This window comes from Cetorhinus maximus, chromosome 30 (genome assembly GCF_964194155.1).
Source record: "Cetorhinus maximus chromosome 30, sCetMax3.hap1.1, whole genome shotgun sequence".
Classification (NCBI taxonomy): domain Eukaryota; kingdom Metazoa; phylum Chordata; class Chondrichthyes; order Lamniformes; family Cetorhinidae; genus Cetorhinus; species Cetorhinus maximus.
The window spans coordinates 21,556,938-21,580,308 of NC_135908.1; the positions used below are offsets into that span (position 1 = coordinate 21,556,938).

The window sequence follows — 23,371 nt, forward strand, 5'->3', positions numbered from 1 at the left end:
AACTAGGGATGCGCAATAAATGCTGGCCTAGCTAGTGAAGCCCACAACCCGTGAATGAATACTTTTTTTAAATCAGTGTCCAGTAATTTTATGTAATTTTTAAGGAAAATTGACTCTGATGAAATATTTGGTGAAATTATTTAGAAAGGCATAAGGCCAATTTGGGAATGATGACCTGGTTGAACTTGGTCTGTAGATTTGGTGTCAAATTTTGTTAAAGCTCTTCTGAAGGGCGTCAGAGTATTTTACTATCTTGAAGACGCTGTGTAAATGTATGTTGATGTTGTAGAATGAAACTAGTAGAGTTATTCTGAGGCGGGGAGGAGAGGGTGGGGGGGGGAGGAAATTTTCAGGGAGAACCTGAGGACCAGTCTATATAAAAGAGGAAAGTAAAGATATTCTTCCCAACACCTCTGTTGGTAATTTACCCATTTTGCTCTTTTCCCAGTGCACAATTTATAATTTTCTTATTCAAATTTTTTGCTCACACATCAATCATAGTCACTTGGGTGAGGTTCAAGATGGTAGCCAGTGCTCATGAACAGTCCTTCAACAAAGAGACAAAATATTCAGAAGAGGGGAGAAAACTGGTGACTAGGACGTCACCAGGCAATACTGACAATGCTTCAGCAAGTGATAAAAGTCTCTTTACTTTTAATTAGATTCAGCTCAAGATTCTTGGATGTACACCAGAATCTATCTTGAACTCCAATTTTTTTGAATTACATGGGTTCCATGAATTGTACAGAGGTTGTGGCTCAGTGGGTAGTGTCCCTGCCTCTGAGCCAGAAGCTCTGGGTTCAAGTCCCAACCCAGGACTTGATGGCCAAGGAAGCTCATGATGTGGCCAAACAGGTTGAGTATCAACTTGTAAATCATTCCAGCAAACGCCAATGGCAGGCGGGTAAGAGTGGGAGGGGTTTCTGGTCAGCCATGTGATGGAAAGAAATTTGAGCCACTACCATCACCAACCATAGTTCCAGATTACAAGATGCATGGAAAAGTGAATGCTGCCACAGCAACTCAGGCTCCTTGGGGAAGGCCAGTTGGCTGGCGTGGGTCAGAATGGTGTCAACAGCACACAGTTCAACCCTTGTCTGGCCGGGGAGTATTTGGGACCTGCCACTTTGCCGTACCCATGGTGAAGTTGTGGCACTGGGGGTCGGACCTGCCATTGAACAGGGAACTCAAGATAAAGATGTGAACTCTAAATTCCAGGAACAGAGTTACGTTTGTTCCCTGGCAACATACTTCATTCGTTGCCAACTTGTGGTATTGAATGCAACAATACACCTTGCTTATTTCCCATACAAACACCATTTCACATCAAGAAGTCCAAGGGCAGAATGTTTAGCTCGGCAGGTGGGCGTGCGCCTGACCAGACCAAGTGTGAAATGATGCGCGATAACATCAGCCAAGCATGCTGACGTCAAAGCGCAGTCGCGCGATAGTTCAATCAGCGGGCGTGAACCGGAGCTGTTGGTGGGCACGCTGCCAATTCAAAGGCCTATTAAGGCTGTTAAATAATCAGCTGTGCTAAATTTTTCATGACCCCTTCGGCCCAACGGTTGGCGGGCAGGCGAAAAGGCCTTTGCATTATTTTGGAAACCTCATCCACAGGCAGGATGAGGTTTCAAAATCAAATACAATTGAAATTAAAAACTTATTTTTAAATTATTTAATTAAAAATATATCCCTGCCCGTGTGACAGCGCCATCCCTGCCGATCCCGCAAGCCAAGAGCAAAATTCTGCCCCAAGGGTTTAACAAGTTAGCTCTTCTATGGTATTCACTGCCCACTTCTTGGCAAGCAAGCAGTCAGGAAGCGTGCTCATGTTCTACAGATACCAGCAGACCTCCCCAAGGTCACCATTCTCAATTTGGAACCCAAGTCACTGGAGTATTGACAGATCACTTCGCCATGGAGGTTGGAGCATTCAGTGCAGAGCCTCATCCTGCCTTTATCTACAATGCTTTACAGTAATCAAAACAAAACTGGAAATGGGAGTTTTGGGGTTGCTTCCTGGGTGGGAAAGGGAAGCCTTCAATGTGATGGATGGAAAGCTCTCCACGATGGACAATTTGTTTCTATCTTTCCTGTTGAATCGTAGCTCAAATTCAGTGCAAAAAGAGAGCTGCGACTGTCATCAAAATAGAATATACAGCAACACTATATCTGGATAAATATATTGATGACCCACTGCCCTGAATGTAATAAGAGATATGAAGCTGTTCGTATCCTCTTTCATTTGAATTACACATGTAGTGGCCACTATTGGCTTTAGAGATGTCCTTTATGAAGAGCAGACATTCATCTCCACTCGAAGAACAGGCCTCCACCTCGTTCTGGACCTTCCATGAGTAATCGGCATGATGGGATTGCTTTGGGCAGGACAGGTACACAGGGCCAGTTCCCTTGAGAAAGGGTGATGATCTTATCTTCAATGACTCTCAACGAGGAGGAAGAAACAGAAATCATTAATTTGTTGCCTTTTTAAATCTCTCTTCAAAGATCAGAGACTTCTGAACTGTTGAGATTCTATTATTTTGGTCTTAAAATTGCTTATTGCAAAGATTTCAGTTTGGACATATAACTCAGAAGCATAAACATTTACAAAACAGGAGGCTATTTGCCACATCCTATTGGTGCGGGCTTCTAGCTCTTTGCTAGGGCAATCCCAACTAACCCCACTGCTCTGCAACCTCCCCAGGGTTATGAACTTTCCTCAGCTTCAAACTACTCTGCAATTATTTTTACCTCAGACACTGCCTTTTTATAAAGCATTCCATAGACCAAGAGCTCTCTGCATTACTTGTGCTTTGCATATGAACATACAAACATATGAACAAGGAGCAGGAGTAGGACATTCAGCTCCTTGTGCCTGCTCCACCATTTAATAAGATCATGGCTGATCTGACCTGAAATCTGCAACCCACCTACCCCCAATAACCTATCACCCTCTTGCTTACCAAGAATCTTATCTACCTCTGCCTTAAAAATATTCAAAGACTCTGCTTCCACCGACTTTTCAGGAAGAGAGTTCCAAAGACTCACAACCCTGAGAGAAAAAATTTCACCTCATCCCTGTTTTAAATGGCCAGCCCCTTATTTTTAAACAGTGACCCCTAGTTCTAGATTCCCCCACCAGAGGAAACATCCTCTCCACATCCACCCTGCCAAGACCCCTCAGGGTCTTATATGCTTCAATCAAGTCACCTCTTACTCATCTAAACTCCAGCGGATACAAGCCTAGCCTGTCCAACCTTTCCTCATAAGACAACCCGCCCATTCCAAGTATTAGTCTAGTAAACCTTCTCTGAACTGTTTCCAACGCATTTACATCCTTCCTTAAATAAGGTGACCAATACTGTACACAGTACTCTAGATATGGTCTCACTAGTGTTCTGGATAACAAAAGCAGTTACTTTTGATTTCAATTCCCCTCGCTATAAATGATAACATTCTATTACTTTCCTTATTATTTACTGTACTTGCATACTAGCCTTTTGCGATTCACGTACTAAGACACCCAGATCCCTCTCCATCTCAGAGCTCTGCAATCTCTCACCATTTAGATAATATGCTTCTCTTTTATTCTTCCTGCCAAAATGGACAATTTCACATTTTCCCACATTATACCCCATTTGCCAGATCTTTGCCCACTCACTTAACCTATCTATATCTTCTTTGTAGTCTTATGTCCTCCTCACAGCTTATTTTCTACCTATCTTTGTCATCAGCAAATTTGAAAACTATCCCATCCATCCCTTCATCCAAATCATTGATATAAATTGTAAACTGCTGAGGGCCCAGCATTAATCCCTGGGGCACACCACTCGTTCCATCTTGCCAACCTGAAAAAGACCCATTTATGCCAACTCTCTGCTTCCTGTTGGTCAGCCAATCTTCCATCCATGCCAATATGTTACCCCCTATACCATGAGATTTTATTTTCTGCATCGATATATTTTTGTTCCTGGGGATGAGGATGAGGGGGAAATAATTTAACCAAACCTTGTGATTGGCTGGAATGCTGGTTTTACACTCGCTCAATGCCTTCAATGGAGAGTCAGATTAAGGAGAGATATCAAACTGACCCAATTTCCGGCCAGAGAAACATGTAAAAGTCACAGTAAAAACAAAAGTTGCTGGAAAAACTCAGGTCTGACTGTGGGGAGGAAGACAGAGTTAACGTTTCGAGTCTGTATGACTCTTCATCAGATCTGAAGAGAAATAGAAATGTGGTGAAATATAAGCTGTTTAAGGAGGGATGGGACAGGTGCAGCTGGATAGAGGGCCAGTGATAGGCGGAGGCAAAGGAGAGATTGCCAAAGATGTCATAAACAAAAGGTCAAATGGGTGTTGACGGTGGTGATATTAGCTAAAGGATGTGCCAATGGTGACATGAAGGGGAGTAAGTGACAGATGGCCCTAGTGGGGGTGGAGTGGGGGAGAGGGATCAAAATAGGCTAAAGGTGGAGATAAAACAATGGATGGAAATACATTTTAAAAATAATAATAGAAATAGGTGGGAAAAGAAAAATATATATCTAAAAAAATTATAATAATTATTAGAAAAATGATGATCAAAAAGGGGATGAGGATGGAGGAGAGAGTTCATGATCTGAAGTTGTTGAACTCACTGTTAAGTCCGGAAGGCTGTAAAGTGCCTAGTCAGAAGATGAGGCGCTGTTCCTCCAGTTTGCGTTGAGCTCCACTGGAACATTGTAGCAGGCCAAGGACGGACATGTGGGCATGAGAGCAGGGTGGAGTGTTGAAATGGCAAGCGACAGAGAGGTCTGGGTCATGCTTGCGGACAGACCGAAAGTGTTCCGCAAAGGGGTCACCCAGTCTGCGTTTGGTCTCTCCAATGTAGAGGAGACCGCATTGGGAGCAGTGAATGCAGTAGATTAAATTGAGGGAAGTGCAAGTGAAATGCTGCTTCACTTGAAAGAAGTGTTGGGCCCTTGGACGGTGAGGAGGGGAGAAGTAAAGGGGCAGGTGTTGCACCTTCTGGGAAGGTGCCGTGGGAGTGGGATGAGGTGTAGGGGGTTATGGAGGAGTGGACCGAGGTGTCCCGAAGGGAACAGTCCCTATGGAATGCCGACAGTGGGTGGTGAAGGGAAGATGTGTTTGGTGGTGGCATCATGCTGGAGTTGGCAGAAATGGTGCAGGATGATCCTTTGGATGCGGAGGCTGGTGGGGTGATAATTGAGGACAAGGGGGACCCTATCATGGTTCTGGGAGGGAAAGGAAGGTGTGAGGGCAGATGCATGGGAGATGGGCCAGACATGGTTGAGGGCCCTGTCAACCACCGCGGGTGGAAAACCTCGGTTAAGGGAGAAGGAAGACATGTCAGAAGAACTGTTTTGGAAAGTGGCATCATCCGATGCGACGGAGGCGAAGGAACTGAGAGAATGGGATGGAGTCCTTACAGGAAGCAGGGTGTGAGGAGCTGTAGTCGAGGTAGCTGTGGGGGTCGGTGGGCTTGTAATGAATATTGGTGGATAGCCTAACATCAGAAATTGAGACAGAGAGGTCAAGGACGGGAAGGGAAGTGTCAGTGATGCACCATGTGAACATGATGGAGGGGTGGAAATTGGAAGCAAAATTAATAAACTTTTCCAGGTCTAAACGAGAGCATGAAGCAGCACAGAAGCAGTCATCAATGTACTGGAGAAAGAGTTATGGGAGGGGGCCTGAGTAGGACTGGAACAAGGAATGTTCCACATACCCCATAAAGAGACAGGCATAACTGGGGCCCATGCGGGTACCCATGGCCACACCTTTTATTTGGAGGAAGTGAGACGAGTTTAAAGAGAAATTGTTCAGTGAGAGAACAAGTTCAGCCAGACGGAGAAGATAGTGATGGTGGATGTGGATTGTTCGGGCCTCTGTTCAAGGAAGAAGCGGAGAGCCCCCAGACCATCCCAGTGGGGGATGGAGGTGTAGAGGGATTGGACGTCCATGGTGAAGAGGAGGCGGTTGGGGCCAGGGAACAGGAAATTGCTGATATAATGTAGGGCATCAGAGGAATCGCGGATGTAGGTGGGAAGAGACTGGACAAGGGGAGAGAGAATGGAGTCAAGATAGCAAGAAATGAGTTCCGTGGGGCAGGAACAGGCTGACACGATCGGTCTGCCGGGACAGTCCTGTTTGTGGATTTTGGGTAGGAATTAGAAGTGGGGCGTCCGAGGTTGGGAGACTATGAGGTTGGAAGCTGTGGAGGGAAGATCTGCAGAGGAGATGAGGTCAGTGACAATCCTGGAAACAATGGCTTGATGTTCAGTAATGGGGTCATGGTCCAGGGGGAGGTAGGAGGAAGTGTCTACGAGTTGGCGCTCAGCCTCTGTGAGGTAGAGGTCAGTGCGCCAGACAACAACAGCACCACCCTTGTTAGCAGGTTTGATGACAATGTCAGGGTTGGACCTGAGAGAACGGAGTGCAGCAAGTTCAGAGAGAGACAGGTTAGAGTGGGTGAGAGGAGCAGAGAATTTGAGACAACTGATGTCACGCCGACAGTTCTCAATGAAAAGATCAAGAGCAGGTAAGAATCCAGAGGGAGGGGTCCAGGTGGAGGGAGAATATTGGAGGTGGGTAAAAGGATCCGTTGAACGGGGACAGGACTCCTGCCCAAAGAAGTGAGCACGGAGACGAAGGCAGCGGAAGAAGAGTTCAGCATAGTGCCAAGGCCGAAATTTATTGAGATGAGGGCGTAAGGGGATGAAACTGAACCCTTTACTGAGCACTGAACGTTCAGCATCAGAGAGGGGAAAGTCAGGGGGTATGGTGAATACACGGCCGGGGCTGGGATTAGAAGACGGGATGGGGACAGAGGGACGGGCAGGGGTGGAGGGTCCTAGAAGGGCATTGGTGTCGATGAGTTGTTAGAGCTTGCGTTCCTTTGCACGTGAAAGAAAGAGACAAAGTTTCTTGTTAAGGCGTCGGATGAGACGACGAATAAAATGAAACTGAGGGCACACGCAGCTTAGAAAAAGGGTGCAGCGGTGCTGCTGGAGGGAGAGGTTGAGTGTGTTCATATGGCGGTATATGGCACTGAGCGTGGATTTCAGGGTGCGACGGGAACAGCAGTCCGAGGAGCGTTGTATGTCCCGGAGATACCTGTAAACCTGGTGGGTTCGAAACATGAGGGATGGAACTTCAGTTGGAATCCACATGGGGTAAGTTGGAGAAGGAGACAGTCACTGATGTAGGAAATATGGCTGGGAAAGCGAGTTTTAGTAAACACCTTGTCAAACACCAGGAGAGAAATGGAAAGCAATGAAGGTGAACAGGGCAAAAGCGACAAGCGGAAATCCTGTTGGAGAGAAGAAGAGCAGTACTTCTACAAGGTAGGCATTCCTGGAAGACAAGTGGCAGTCAATTAAACACTGAGATAAAAGCAAAATACTGCGGATGCTGGAAATCTGAAACAAAAACAAAAATTGCTGGAAAAACTCAGCAGGTCTGACAGCATCTGTGGAGAGGAAGACAGAGTTAATGTTTCGAGTCCGCATGCCTCTTCATTAGATCTAAAGAGAAATAGAAATGTGGTGAAATATAAGCTGTTGAAGGGGGGATGGGACAGGTGGAGCTGGATAGGTGGAGGCAAAGGAGAGATTGCCAAAGATGTCATAAACAAAAGGTCAAAGGGCGGAGGTGATATTAGCTAAAGGATGTGCTAATGGTGACATTAAGGGTAGAAAGCAGGATGAGCAAGTGATAGATGGCCCTAGTGGGGGTGGAGTGGGGGGAAGGGATCGAAATAAGCTAAAAGGTGGAGATAAAACAATGGATGGAAATAAATTTTAAAAATAATAATAGAAATAGGTGGAAAAGAAATATATATATTAAAAAAATAATTATTAGAAAAAAGGGGATCAAAAAGGGGATGAGGATGGAGGAGAGAGTTCATGATCTGAAGTTGTTGAACTCAATATTCAGTCCGGAAGGCTGTAAAGTGCCTAGTCGGAAGATGAGGTGCTGTTCCTCCAGTTCGCGTTGAGCTTCACTGGAACATTGCAGCAGGCCAAGGACGGACATGTGGGCATGAGAGCAGGGTGGAGTGTTGAAATGGCAAGCGACAGGGAGGTCTGGGTCATGTTGCGGACAGACCGAAAGTGTTCTGCAAAGCGGTCACCCAGTCTGCATTTGGTCTCTTCAATGTAGAGGAAACCGCATTGGGAGCAACGATTGCAACAGACCAAATTGAAGGAAGTGCAAGTGAAATGCTGCTTCACTTGAAAGGAGTGTTTGGGCCCTTGGACAGTGAGGAGGGGGGAGCAATGGGGCAGATGTTGCACCTTCTGCGGTTGCATGGGAAGGTGCCGTGGGAGGGGGTTGAGGTGTAGGGGGTGATGGAGGAGTGGACCAGGATTTCCCAGAGGGAACGCTCCCTACGGAATGCCACAAGAGGGGGTGAAGGGAAGATGTGTTTGGTGGTGGCATCATGCAGGAGTTGGTGGAAATGGCGGAGGATGATCCTTTGAATGCGGAGGCTGGTGGGGTGATAAGTGAGGACACGGATCATGGTTCTGGGAGGTAGAGGAAGGTGTGAGGGCGGATGCCCGGGAGATGGGCCGGACATGGTTGAGGGCCCTGTCAACCACCGTGGGTGGAAAACCTTGGTTAAGGAAGAAATAAGAGATATCAGATGAACTGTTTTGGAAAGTGGCAAAATCGGAACAAATGTGACGGAGGTGAAGGAACTGAGAGAATGGGATGGAGTCCTTACAGAAAGCGGGGTGTGAGGAGCTGTAGTCGAGGTAGCTGTGGGGGTCGGTGGGCTTGTAATGAATATCGGTGGATAGTCTATCATCAGAAATTGAGACAGAGAAGTCAAGGACGGGAAGGGAAGTGTCAGTGATGGATCATGTGAAAATGATGGAGGGGTGGAAATTGGAAGCAAAATTGAGAACATGAAGCGGCACCGAAGCAGTCATCAAAGTACCGGAGAAAGAGTTGTGGGAGGGGGCCTGAGTAGGACTGGAACAAGGAATGTTCCACATACCCCATAAAGAGACAGGCATAACTGGGGCCCATGCAGGTACACATGGCCACACCTTTTATTTGGAGGAAGTGAGACGAGTTTAAAGAGAAATTGTTCAGTGAGAGAACAAGTTCAGCCAGACGGAGGAGAGTGGTGGTGGATGGGGATTGTTCAGGCCTCTGTTCAAGGAAGAAGCGGAGAGCCCTCAGATTATCCCAGTGGGGGGTGGAGGTGTAGAGGGATTGGACGTCCATGAGGACGCGGTTGGGGTCAGGGAACTGGAAAATGTTCATGTGATGTAGGGCATCAGAGGAATCGCGGATGTAGGTGGGAAGAGACTGGACAAGGGGAGAGAGAATGGAGTTAAGATAGCAAGAAAAGAGTTCCGTGGGGCAGGGACAGGCTGACACGATCGGTCTGCCGGGACAGTCCTGTCTGTGGATTTTGGGTAGGAGGTAGAAGCAGGCCGTCCGAGGTTGGGAGACTATGAGGTTAGAAGCTGTGGAGGGAAGATCTCCAGAGGAGATATGAGGTCAGTGACAGTCCTGGAAACAATGGCTTAATGTTCAGTGGTGGGGTCATGGTCCAGGGGGAGGTTGGAGGAAGTGACTGAAAAGATCAAAAGCAGGTAAGAATCCAGAGGGAGTTGTCCAGGTGGAGGGACTGTCAAACCTGCACGAGTTATTGATGCGCATCAGGCCCTGTTTGCACCCCATCGGCCAGCTGGTGGAAAGAGCTCTGTAAAAATTGCAGGAGCTGGTGGCCAGAAATTGGAACCAACATGTGGGGAAATCAAGGTTGTTTCCTAGGTGGGAAAGTGAAGGTCTCGGTTTGACGAATGGAATACTCCCCACTTGCCTGGGTGAGTGCAGCTCCAACACCACTATCCAGAACAAAGTAGCCCGCTTGATTGCTTGATCGGCACCCCATCTCCCACCAGTGCATTGTGGCTAGCAGTGTGCACTGTCTACAAAATGCACTGCAGCAACTTGCCAAGCCTGCTTTGACATCTTCCAAACTCATGATTTCTACCACCTAGAATGATAAGGGAGCAGATGGATGGGAACACCACCACCTGGAAGTTCCCCTCTAGGCCACTCATCATCCTGACTTGGAAATATATCGCCGTTCCTCCACTGTCGCTGGGTCAAAATCCTGGAACTTCCTCCCTAACAGCACTGTGGGTGTACCTACACCACATGGACTGCAGTGGTTCAAGAAGGCAGCTCACCACCACCTTCCCAAGGACAATTAGGGATGGGCAATAAACACTGACCTAGCCAGCAATGCCCACATCCATGAGCAAATAATAAAAACAGATTTCACCAAGTAGAGAAGGACTTGAAAATTGGACAGAATGTGGTGGAGGTGGCTGATATACCCTCACCCATTTAGCCATAAACCCCTCCTCCCAGGGTGAATTTCACCCCCAAGAATAGTTTATAACTGGGGTGAGGCCTCCATATGTTTAAAGGGGAAGGAAAGCCAGGCGTCATTTCATAACTTGGAAACAAAAATGGAAATGTTTAGAATTTTAAAAGTAGAAGTGATTAGCTTCCAACATTGCAAAAGTGTATGCGGTTCAGTCAGAAATGTTTCTGATCATTTTGCACCACTATCTTTGAGCTGCTCATCTAGAAACATCCACTCACAGTGTCAAAGGACCTTTATAATCACTGTGCCTGTGAGATATACCTAGAAAATGAATTGAGAGCTGAATCTGTGACCAGGGCAATGACAGTGAGAATCTTGGGACTGTTTGTCAAAGCAATCTCACCTCTTGAGGACATTTCTTATGATCACCATTTTCAAGATCTTGGATAAAATATCTGCAAAAAAAAAATAAAGATGACGTAAAGGTTGAGTCTGCGTGCTGGGGTTGGTGAGTTTTGCTGTCTTCAATTCTACCCTTGTGAGGTTAGTTGTCGTGCAATACTGCCTTCACAGCCTTAACACTAAATAACTTCATTACGCTAGACACAAGGGAGATTATCGACAGTGACAGACATTCATTTAAATAATAACTTTCCTTTTAGCAGTGTTTTCCCGATTCTCTGTGTTTTGTTCCTTGTATCGGTTCGATTTGCTCAGTGAACACAGTTGCACGCCTATCTACTGCTGAGTGAGTTGTTAGACGAAGAGATCATTGTAAAATGAAGCACACGCTGATTCACACAAGCAATGGAGCACCAACACATGTGTGCTTCCCAAACCCATTCTAAAACTACTGATTAACAACGTAGCCCGCGCTACACATCAATTGGGTACTACAATCACATGGTCAATCTGCTCACATTCTCTTTAAGTTGTTTTGCACCTCAGATTACCACACTCTGTTTTCACACCTCTGGCATTTACAAGATTTGTTTCGCAAAATGTTTTGGTAAGAGGAAGGTTCTGCTTCCTGTGTTCCAACTTGCACTAACTTCTCTTCATCCATCATCCCAGTACTCACTGGCCTACAACGGCTTCCAGTGCAGTGACATCAAGTTCATTCCCTCATCAGTACTGAGTAATGGGCACTGTACCAGATAATGGGGACTCTACTGGGGAATTGGCACTCTACTGCATTATGGGCACTGTAAAAGGTAATTGTAGTGGGCAGTGTACAGGGCACTGTAAAGGGTAACGGTAATGGGTATTGTACTGGACACTGTAAAGGGTGATTGCAGTGGGCATTGTAATGGACACTGTGAAGGGTAATTGTAGTGGATCACTGTAGTGGGCACTGTAAAGGATAATTGTATGGGCACTGTAAAGGGTGATTGCAGTGGGCATTGTAATGGACACTGTAATGGGCACTGTTATTGAACTCTTCAGTGAGACACAGGTGAGCTTGTGTGGGACTCAACACGCTGATGACTTTGAAAGAAGGACTCGTATTTCTTGGCCATCCCGGGATATCCAAAAGCGCTTTATAACCAATGAAGTGTTTTTTAAATGAAGTCACTTTTGTAATGTAAGAAACGTGGCATCCAATCTGCACACAGCAAGCTCCCACAAACAGCGATGTGGTAATGACCTGATAATTTTGTGTTCAGTAATGTTGGTTGAAGGATTGGCCAGCGGAGAACTCCCCTGCTTTTCATGACACTAGTGTCATGGGATCTTTTGCATCCACCTGAGAGGGCAGAAAGGCCTCAGATTAAATTCTCAGCACAAAAGAAGGTATCTCTGACAGAGTAGCACTCCTTTAGTGCTGCATTGGAGGAAGGAGAGGGTTTGAAAAAATTAACAGAAGGCATTTAAAATATAGAAAACTGTTTTCAAGACGTACTCAAGTTTGGTTGTGCTGGGGATACATTTCTTTTCTCTGGGATTCCATGCACAGTAGGGGTCTCTGGCCATAACGCAACTGGCACAGACACCAGCATATTTTTCACACTGTGCCAGTGGGAACCGGATCAGCTCTTTGGCAGTGGTAACATACAGAAGTTTCTAAAAGAAGAAATAATTAAACATGTTAATTTCACTTTTTTTTAAAGCAGAGAACAGAAATTTCTCATCAATGTTACTGCTGGTTATCATTTCCAGGTCAGGATGATGACCCCCCCCCATTGACCTTTGCACTTACGCTTTCAGAGTCAAGAGACATTGACAAGATTGGTCCTGGCTCCTTTAAAACCTCAAGTTCTGAAATGGTGAAGACTGACCGACCGATCTCAAGGACCTTCTGGATTTTACCATTTCCTGTAGGAGAAAAAGAGAGGCCCAAAGTTTCAAAAATATAAAAACAATACGAATTCACATTCCTCTGACAACCTATAGCTGAAATCTCTAAAAGAGCCAAAAATCCCAATATGACAAGCTAGGCCTTGAATATCCTTAAAATATTCATTTAGTAATACGAATTGAATCATTTTACCTGATTGTATGTAATGGCAAAGGAGCAGGCTCGAAGGGCTGAGTGGCCTACTCCCGCTCCTATGTTCCTATTCCAAATTAATGACTATGAACATACAAACTAGGAGCAGGACTAGGCCATTCGGCCCCTTGAGCCTGTTCCACCACTCAACTAGAATGGCTGATCTTCTATCTCAGTAGTTTAGGTGAAGGATAAATATTGGCTAAAACATCTTCCTCAAAATAGTGTCATGGGATCTTTAACTGCCACCTGATACGGCAGATAGGGCCTTGGTTTAACACCTCAACCCTGTAATTGTACATGAGATAAAGTTTACACTTGGTTTACAAGTTTAATCAATTTTCCACTTACTGAGAAAAATAGGAACATAGGGTAGAATCTTACCTATGTAGGTCGGGCTGGGTGGGGGTGGAGCCGATTGCCACCCGCGATCGGCTGCGTGCCGCCAGTTTACGCGGGCATGCCAATTAATGCCCGCCCATCTCCCTGAGTCACGGAGCCAACTCAGGGAGATTAAGGGCATAATAAAAACGTTTAAATAATAAAGTAAAAAATTATTCAAACACGTCCCCTCATGTGAAAGTGTCACATGAGCTGGGTAATGTTTATGATTTTGATTCAGCGACAATGAAGGAATCCCAAATTTTACAGCATGAAGTTTATCCGTATAAATCATGTGGAGTCAAGGTGCGGAGTAGAGGGAAAAACAAGACGGAAAAACATGAGGGCAGTGGCAGCACAAACAAACACTATTTTCCTCCAAACCCACCTCCAGGAAAAGAACTGAAATGATGAGTCCCTGTCTCCACACAGCTTTACTCACAGAAAGATCTGAAGTATTATCCCACTATCTAAAACATCCATCTGAAGGGGAACAGTGGAAGCAGATTCAATTGGCACAATTTTGTGTCCCACGGGCAGGTGCATGCCCAGCCTGAATGGGGATAAAATTGTGCGAGATGACGTCAGGCGAGTGGACCCGTGCGATATTTCGCTCGGCGGGTGCACGCAAAAGTCAGAAGAGCGTCCGCCGACAATTAAGTGGGCAATTAATCTCATTAACGGACCAATTGAAAGCGATTATTAGTGGCCTGTCCAACCTTACAATTGGCTGCTGGGTCAATTGGCCAGGAGGGCTTTACATTTTTGATGAAACCTCATCCAAGGGCGGGATGAAATCTCTGTTAGGGTTTAAAATAAAAATATCTGGAGACTGTGTTTTTAAAATGAGGTCTGCTTTCAGGTGCTTGATTGTGCTGCCTTGACACTTTTTGCAGAATTTTTGTGCTTTCTTTTATTATTTGGGGGTCGGCAGCTGTCTGCCTTCAGGGAGCTCAGTGGAAGCGCTCACCAGCACCCGCCCTCTTCCTGCCCACACCAGCAGTGCTGAGCCTTTCTCCGGGCACATTTCACGCTGGCTGGCCGTTAATTAGCTAACCAACGTGAAATCAGGGTCGGAGGTCGATCGTGGTCGGGGGTGGGCAGTTTCCTGTCCGCTCCAAGGCCCACCGATCGCGCGTGCCAGACAAGCACACAATTCAGGCCAATGATTCGAAAGAGAATTGGATAAATACGTGAAAGAAAAAAATTGCAGGGCTATTGTGAAGGAGTAAGAGAGTGAGATAAATTGGATTGCAAAGAAACAACACGGACGTGATGGACTGAATGGCCTTAGCCTGTGCTGCATCATTCTATAATTCTATGATGTGCCACACATCTATTATACTTGACCTTGCCATAGTTGACAATCAATCTGTTAGGCATCTAGTAATCTACAAAGGCAAAATCAGGAATCTTCTGTACAAACCTTTAGCTGGCAAGACCTACCCATAGCCAGGAAAAGGACCCAGGACACTTTCCCATTGAAGTCAACAACAGAATCCACTACTATTTTCTTGAAGCGATCCTCTTTCTCCATCACAAGGGGAGCTTTTCTGATTGGCTGGATGTTGGTGACCATTTCAGGATGATTCTCTATAACGTTCAGTACTATATCTGGCAGTCCTTGAGTGTCTTTGCCACACTGCAATAAGGTGGGAAGAATGAGAGCCTGTAAGTTATTTATCAATTAGGCACCTTTTGGGGTCCCTCTGCACCATATCCCTGCCCAAGGTGAGAGGCCAGAGAGCCTCTCCCTCTCTTAGACAATGCTTCCCAAACTTTCTCGCTCTGTGACCCCATTTTAACGTTTAAAAATTGGTGTGACCCCAGAGTGATGCAAAGGGGTAGGTGGGGGTGGGGAGAGGGTATGGCAGGGGTACAGACACAAAATCACAATTTACAACTTTCAAAAGAGCAAAAGCTCTAGAAAAATAATCTTGGGCACTTAATGTTTTGGAGGCTTTGTTGGAAGCAGCGATCAAGCCTCGGAGCTCATTTCATTGGGCCACACCCACCAGGCCAAGGCAAGAAAGAAAATTGCGTGCATGCATGAGAGGGCTGATTCTAGGGCTGCCCCATCTGAGTCTCTGCTCCACACCACCATTGCCGCCTAGGAGCTCACAACCTCAACTGCTCACGTTGCAACCCCACTGGGGGTCACGACCCACAGTTTGGGAACCTTTGCTCTTTTTGCTAGTAACCGATTGGCTAAGTTTGTTCTGGTAGAATCGGATACGTAGAAATGGTAGGGAAAAGGAATTGAAATTCAGGAGAAAGATTTTCTGTAATATGATTGGTGAATGATGAAAGAGGAAATAACCAATTCAACCAATTAGGAAAGAGATAAGGAAGAAGAAAATTGACAGATGGGCACAGACTCAAACAAAAATTAGAAGAAATGTTAGATGAAAGATTATGTTTGATTAGATTTGATCAGTTCAGTCATGTGCAGATTGGATGTTGTAGTGATTCACAATGTTCTTCATCCTCTGGATTCCGTGATGGAACCCAGGTGGACTGATTAAACATCTGAGCCATAGTATTTGAATATACAGTCTAGGCCAGCATTTGCAGAGCACTACAAATCTGTGATTTTTGGGTTATTAGATTCCATTGAATGCTACTGAACAGTAAGAGATATTTGTGCTGTATGTGTATCAGACTAGTCTTTGATGCAGATTGTGTTTCTACAATGCCAGAAATGCATTGTAGTTGATCTTCTTTGGGGAGAAGTTCTGACTTAACTGCACATTAAATGGATTTTCAAGACACTGTCCAGTCAACTGGGCAAGTGGATGTCACTAAGCCGTGTATCCTCTTGTCACATTTTTGTGTCAATTTTTCTGTTATAAATTCCTTTGTGAACATTTATAATGGCAACTATCTATGTAAACATGTCACAGTGTGATTACACCCTCCCACCAGGTGTGCCACTGTGGTGCCTCAGTTTGGCACCTCCAAGCCTCTCAGCTTGTAATACTCCTTTGCTCCAACCAACTCTACTCTGCTGTTCAAAGTTGCAAGTTTTGCTACTTAACCATGAATATCATAATTGAATCCAAGCATTCTGTAAAAATAAGGACAGAGGGTGGAATTTTATGGCCCCCCCCGCCGACCGGATTTTCCGATCTCATCAAAGTCAATGGACTTTTGAACGGCTTGCTGCATTTCCCAGCTCTGCCCCCTGGCGACGGGGCCATAAAATTCAACCCAGAATGTATGACATTAAAGTGGACACATACCCTGGTCCAATTATCCCTCATCCTCCGAGCTTGATCAGAAAGATTACGTTTGTCTTCACTCCCAATGACAGAATAACTAGTGTCACAAAGATAGCATGACACTTCAATCCTCACTTAGTGATTAATTCATTGATTTCCCTGAAGTATTTCAAGCACATTTCCTTAATCAGATAAACTCAACAAACCCAATCGGCCAACAGTCAGTAATTTCTTACCGTGCCAGGTCTGGGATTAGGAATACCTTCAGAGAAACCTTTGAAATTGGAAGTTCTAAACACATTACTAATGTCCCTCACGGAGTAGGTGCAAATTGCTGCGCCGTTCCTGAAAAAGCCAAGATATTTAATGAAATGTTCAGGTTAAGAAAGAGAAATCAGACAAACTGCGTTAATTTTCCTGCAAGGTAATAACATCGAAGACCCAAACCTTGGTTTTCCGGACTAGTTTTAATGAAATGTTCCCCATCTCATTTGAACATTTTAAAAGCTATACCTGAACTTTTGAATTCTTATCCACAGGTCGGAATTTGATATTAGAGTGCAGGATGGGAATCTGATTCACATTAAACATTCTTCATGGGCAGGGGAGCTCTCTCTGACATCGCACTCAGGCAGCCTCGCTCAGTGTGCAAGTCCACACACTAGACATCACAACCAACTGCAGTCTTGTCCCCTCTCTCTCTATGACCACACTACAGCATTAATCCAGAGCTGGCTACATATTAAACGGTGAGACTTTATCACCCTCTTTCCCCGTCCCTAAATCTTTGTTTCACATTTTTCTCAGGGAGAAAGTGCCCTTTTAACCATGTGACAAAGCCCACAATGTACTTCCTGCAATGAATAAGTTGTTCGTGGGAGAAGTCACTCTGGTTTCAATCTGTTTAAGCCCACATCGTTTACACACTTTTCATGTTGAATGCCTCATGCTCGTTTGGATTCTAAAGACATTTTGTCCATCAGAGAGTTATAATACATTTTTATTTGTCAATGGATCATTAGCCTCAATGGTTGGGAAAAGTGAAGCATGTTTTAATGGGCAGGTGGACTGAAGATGTGACTGTATGGAGGTGAGAGGTGTGGGGAATGGGATCAATAACTTGAGCAGGTTGTACTATGTTGAGATGGGTCTGACTTTAATGAATCAGCTTTTTTATTTTTCATTATGTCCAATCCATTTTGCAATTCTTGTGGACTCACCAGTTACTTTTGAAAATTCCATAAACTCTGTCTTCACTGTTATTTGATTTAGCAACATAGACATCTTGAATCCGGTTGAAATGCACGTGATCAGTAGGAACACTACACAGCAGTCGTGCTTTCAAAAAGGTTGCCCACTTATGTTGCAAGCGCTGTCTAGAACCACCTTTGTCATCCTTGAGAGAAGAGAGATCAGAGTCTGTAACATTCCATCACATGTACAGTGAACCTATTAAGAGCAGTGGAATGGAAACCTGTCTATCACTGGAGTGACCAGAACGTATGTTCCTAATGAGTGAGCACTTAGAGCCACCTTCAACCTTTATGCTATGACATCAGTGAGCACCTCATGCATTGAATTATGGGAGTACAGGGTCAGAGTTTTACAATGTGATCTGAGGTTACACGACAATGTGTGAATACAGAAACCCCCCTGCTGCAGTGAACCTTCCTGTGGGGTGATTTGTCATTTTGGTAGATGGTGACCACTTTATTCAACCTCATGTACTGAATTGACCCACAAATCAACAACAGCAGCTTGCATTTATATTGCACCTTTAATCAAGTGAAACATCCTTCACAGGAATCACTACCAAACAAGAATGTGACTCAGGCAGAGTCAAAAGGGAACATTAGAGCAGATGAAGAGAAGGTTGTTTGAAGTGGTAGGTTTTAAAGAGTGTCTAAAAGGAGGAGATGTGAGAAAGTCTAGGGAGTTAATTCCAGAGTTTAGGGCCAAGCCAGCTGAAGGTACAGCTCTTAATGGAAATGAGGGACGGACCCGCAAGAGGGTAGAATTGGAGAAACACAGAGGGCTTGGAGGGTGGTGGGTTTGGAGGAAGTCACAGAGAAACGGAGGAGAGGTGACGAGAGACTTGAAAACAAAGATGAGAATTTTGAAGGATGATCTTGGAGGTTTATAGGGCTGTAGGAGGCTACAGCGATAGGGAGCCGCTCGACGTTGCACGTGGAGATGGATATCTGACCTCTTGATGGCTCAGCAATGAATAACTCATACCGATCCAGAGCCTCAGAAAATCTCAGGTTCCAGCTGTGATCGGTGCTGAGGTATTTGAACATGATGGGGGCGCTTCGAATACCTTATCACCTGTGGGTTAAAGAGGAGACGATTGACTGGGACTTCTGCTCTGGATCAGACAGTGGCTCGGACTGGAAGGGAAGGAGCTTGGCCGAGGACAGGTTTTACCTCAATGTTATTATGTTGTGGCTGTAGGCTCTGCCTTTTGAAGCCAAATACTGCTCCTTGGATTCAGTTGAGACGATTTCACTCCCAAACAGGAAGGAGATCGGGACAGATCACCAACAGAGCAAAGATAGATTTTAAAACACTTGACACTTTTATAAATTAGGTGGACGGTCCAAGTCACTAGCAAAGGAAATTAAACTCGAGCAGTTTCTACAACAAATCCCCAATCCGCAACATCAGTTGTCCCCCTGGTCAGTAAGATGAACACCAGTGTTGGGATAGATTATTCAAGAGGGTGGCCTATAGAATATTGAGAAGAGACAGCAACAAGTGCTGTACTCCCATACCTCAGGAAAATGTGACAACAGGTTATAGTGAAGTTTCATCCTGATGTATTAAACATCCATCTGAAAATGACAGCAAATCATGTCACTATATGTTAGACTTGCCCACCTTACAGACTTGGGCAACTCGTGACATCCAGGGGTCAATGTCTAGATTTTTCTGCATGTTCTTTTCCCTGAAGAACATGAAAATCTGGTCATCAATCGGCGACATTCCTACAAAATTAGGATCTAAATAGAAGCAAACAGGAATATTGATCAATAACATGGACGCTTGGCGAGGATGGTCTGGAGCAGATCAGGCAGCACATCTTAAATTGGAAACTGGGAACACAGAAAATAAAAGACAGCTGAAAGTCTGTAACTAGAGGTTCAGAAAGATAGATTTGCATTTATATAGCACCATTCATTGCCTCAGGACATCCCAAAGCCAATTTTGGAAGTGTAGTTACTATTGCAATGCAGGAAACATGGGTCAATTTGTTCACAGTAAGCTCTCACAACCAGCAATGGGATAAATGATTAGATCATGTTTTAGTGATATTGGTGAAGGGATAAATATTGGCTAAGACACTAGGAAGAAGTAACACCATTGGGTCTTTTACCTATCTTTTATCCATCAGAGAGGGCAGTTGAAAGATAGAACTTCTGACCAGTGCAGTACTGAGGGAGTGCTGCACTGAGTGTAGCCTAGATGATGTGTTCAGGTCTCTGGGGTGGTCTTGAATTTAGGGGGTCCAGCTGACACTCTATATAATTTAAAGCTCCCAAGTTTTTTCTTTGTAGTGTTTTTGCACACACACCCCGCCCCCCCCCCCCCCCCCCCCCAACCCCCCCACCCCCACCACATGCTTGGGAAAGTTTTCAATCTTTCTCTCCTATGAGTCTGTGCTCATTCACTCCATCAATGATAATGCAGAGCTTTCTGTGTTGCTTTTGGTCACATCAAAATGAAGGCGTTGTACCAAGATTACAGAACCTGTGTTTTCCCCATGTGAAGCTCCCATTGTGGAGTTTTATGACCTCATCGTGGTGGGGTCGGAGCTGTAAGGTGAGCCGTTCAAAATTCCATTGACTTTCGGCAGGATTGGAAAATCTCACCGGCGGGAGGGGCCGTAAAATTCCGCCCAGTGTGTTTTCATTTGTTGCTTCTGCTAATCTGTGACTTGGGTTTATCCTTGCTCTGCGGAACCCTGGCTGCGCCTGGCACTGCACAGAGTGGAAACGCGACGCACAAAATAGCAGCTAGACATTTAAAATACAAAACCACAGCATTGGTTATTAATAATTGGTAAACAGGAAGGAATGGAATATGCTGCAGTGACCTCACCCTTCTAAAGGAGAGGATCTGTTCCTGTTCAGCTGCTCCAAGGTCCTCTCGATGTCACAAGTTGAGCAATCTAATCTGCCCCCAGAACAGTCTAACAAATTTAACTGATAACTCAGTGAGTCTTACGGACCGAGGAAATGTCAGGTTGGCTGATTTGGTCTGTGCTCAGTTGACTGGTTAAAGTTCGGGGTTTTGAGAGTGCTCCAGCCGGCTGAGGGAGGTGCGATCATGGTGATTATTGAGTCAGGGAAGCTACCCTGCATCTGTTGGCACCACAGGACTTACTTCCGGCTGGAAAGCTGAGAGGCACCTGAAAGATTCTGATGCTGCCCGGCCCAATCCAGCCAGGGGGCCAAAAACGAGCCTTTGGGCTCTCACTTGCATGTATAAGGACCCCACTGCCTGCTTTAGATGGCCATTAGGGATGCCGGGAAAAACAATCGAACTCAATTTCAGTTCAGGCGTTTGACAGGCATCCTTATGGTGCAGGACATTAGGCCTCCAAAATCGGGCCTCATACTTCAATACTATGCCTGTAAAATGGGTGTAATGGGGTCCACTTCTGTCTTTTGTTATTAGCAGTGAGAAAAAGTAAACAAATACCAAGGGAATAGAAGTCATTCCCTTGTTAAAAATATAAGCAGAAGTTCAAAATACACAACACCATGACTGTATCACCATCATATGTTTCTCTATAACTCAGTGATTAAATAAAGTAGGAAGTGTGACACTGAGCCACAAAAGATTCAATCTCAAGTCCATGTTGAGGGATGTGATCTGAACCAACATGGTGATGGGTTGGTTGTGGGGGAGGGCGGGGGGAGTGGGATATGGATGGTTGGGGGTGGTGGTGGTGTGATGCTGTTGGGTATTCTATTGGCCTCAGTATCCCTGGGAAGGGAACTCCCACCAATTCACAGGCCTATTACTCCCGATATATCCTGAACCTCAGGTGACAGTCATGGAACTGATTCCACGGCTTTCGAGGTGGGGGAAAAAAAAATCGCTACCCTGCCAGAGTGATGTTGGGAAAGAGAGATATAAGCAGATTGAAACATTTAAAGAGAGTGGCAAAAAGCAATTGTGTTCACACTTACCTGTCAGCCACTTGTCAACAGAAAGTAGCCATGACCCACCAGCTTCCTTCTTAAACCCCCGAAGGAACAGACCATTTCCATTCTCATGTAAAGGTGCTGCTGAATAGAATCTTCCATCTGTAATTAGAAGTCAAAACACACACACACTGAGTAAGATGGCCCTTGGTCTCCAATGGATTCTGAATTTGAATTGCAAGAGGTCCTACCTTCAACCAATGAAGTGAAGCCGTGTTTTGGGGTGAAAGGACATACACCTTGCCCTAAGTGACGTCCTCCTTTGTTGATAATTGGGTTCAATTTATTGTTCAACTATTAAAAAAATCACCGTTGATTGGTATTTTTATTCTCTAAAATTAATGGATGATCTCATGTAACAGAAACAATAGTCCAAGAAGGATTCTTACTTAAATAGAAAGAAAAACGTGTGCAGAGTTGTCATATCGTCTGATAACCAGGATGGTAGAGGGTAATATAGATGAATCTTCATGGTCTTTTACCACTCAAACAATTTCTATATTGTTGTTCCAGGATTCCATGGAATCTGGTTTCTTGACTCCAAAAATGTTTATTAAAAATAAATGTGTTCACAAACATAGGAAATCAGAGCAGGAGTAGGCCATTCGGCTCATCGAGTCTATACCACCATTCAAACAGAGCATTTTCCCCCAATATACCCATATCATTTGGTGTCATCGGTATCCAGAAATCTATCAATTTCTGTCTTGAACATACTCAGTGATTGAGCTTCCACAATCCTCTGGGGTAGAGAATTCCAACGATTCACCACCCTCTGAGCAAAGAAATTCCTCCTCATCTCTGTCTTAAATGGCCGGCCCCTTATTATGAGACTTTGTCCCCTTGTTCTAGACTCACCAGCCAGGGGAAACATCTTATCCACATCTAACCCATCATACCCTGTAAGAATTTTGTAAGCTACAGTGAGATCACCTCTCATTCTTTGGAACTCTGGCAAATACAGGCTCAGTTTCATCAATCTCTCTTCATAAGACAATCCTACCATCCCAAGGATAAGTCTGGTGAACCTCTATTGCACTCCCTCTACGGCAAGTACATCCTTCCTTAGAAAAGGATACACAATACAATTGCTGGACAATACTGGTGCAGTCTCACCAAGGCGCTGTACAACTGCAGCAAGTAACTGCAGACAATGGTTACTAAAGTAGATGAGCTATATGATATGTGATGTGAGGAATGAATACGTCCGAAGTGAGTGATATTAATGAAAGTTGTCTCTCTTGCTGTATTTTTCCATCACAACCCTACACATCTGTTGTTGTTTCTCTGTATGTGTACAGAGATGAAGTTACTGTAGCTGGTAAGCCTGAGCTGTTTTTTGCTTTTCTAGCCTGCTTGTCAGTGAGAGTAGAACAGTATGTGTTTACGAGGGATACATGAAGGCCATGAGCAGACAAAACATGCTTAGGCAAATGGCTAGCTAAACCTGTACTGAATATAAATGTATGTTATTTTAAATGCAATTTTGAGAGATTCTGCAGCTTGAATCTTTCCCCTGCATGCTTGTAATAAAAATTACTTTTCTCTGATCAACTCCAGTCTCCGAGTGGCATTTGCCCCCCAATGATATGTTTACTATAATAGTCAAATTATATTCCTTTGATATAATGTCAGGCATTTTAGATGCGTAGCCATACAAATGTGTGTTTGGCAAATTAGTTTTTTTTAAGGTGGAACACTA

General features: G+C 44.8%; 2 protein-coding genes across 2 annotated transcripts in view; both read right to left on the minus strand.

Annotated features, from left to right (window-relative positions):
- The window catches only part of slc28a1 (solute carrier family 28 member 1), a 163,509-nt gene that overhangs the window by 105,049 nt on the left and 35,089 nt on the right, over nt 1–23,371 (minus strand). The gene's annotated exons all lie outside the window — the stretch shown is intronic.
- LOC144669947 (semaphorin-7A-like) overlaps nt 10,752–23,371 on the minus strand; it is a 34,061-nt gene continuing 21,441 nt past the window's right edge. Inside the window, exons 5-13 of the mRNA XM_078532230.1 lie at nt 21,861–21,963; nt 21,655–21,771; nt 19,337–19,458; nt 17,677–17,852; nt 16,693–16,801; nt 14,682–14,877; nt 12,564–12,679; nt 12,267–12,427; nt 10,752–10,818 (exon numbers count right to left, since the gene is read on the minus strand). Of these exons, the coding sequence (XP_078388356.1) occupies nt 10,752–10,818; nt 12,267–12,427; nt 12,564–12,679; nt 14,682–14,877; nt 16,693–16,801; nt 17,677–17,852; nt 19,337–19,458; nt 21,655–21,771; nt 21,861–21,963 (1,167 nt within the window). The remainder of the gene's footprint in view (nt 10,819–12,266; nt 12,428–12,563; nt 12,680–14,681; nt 14,878–16,692; nt 16,802–17,676; nt 17,853–19,336; nt 19,459–21,654; nt 21,772–21,860; nt 21,964–23,371) is intronic.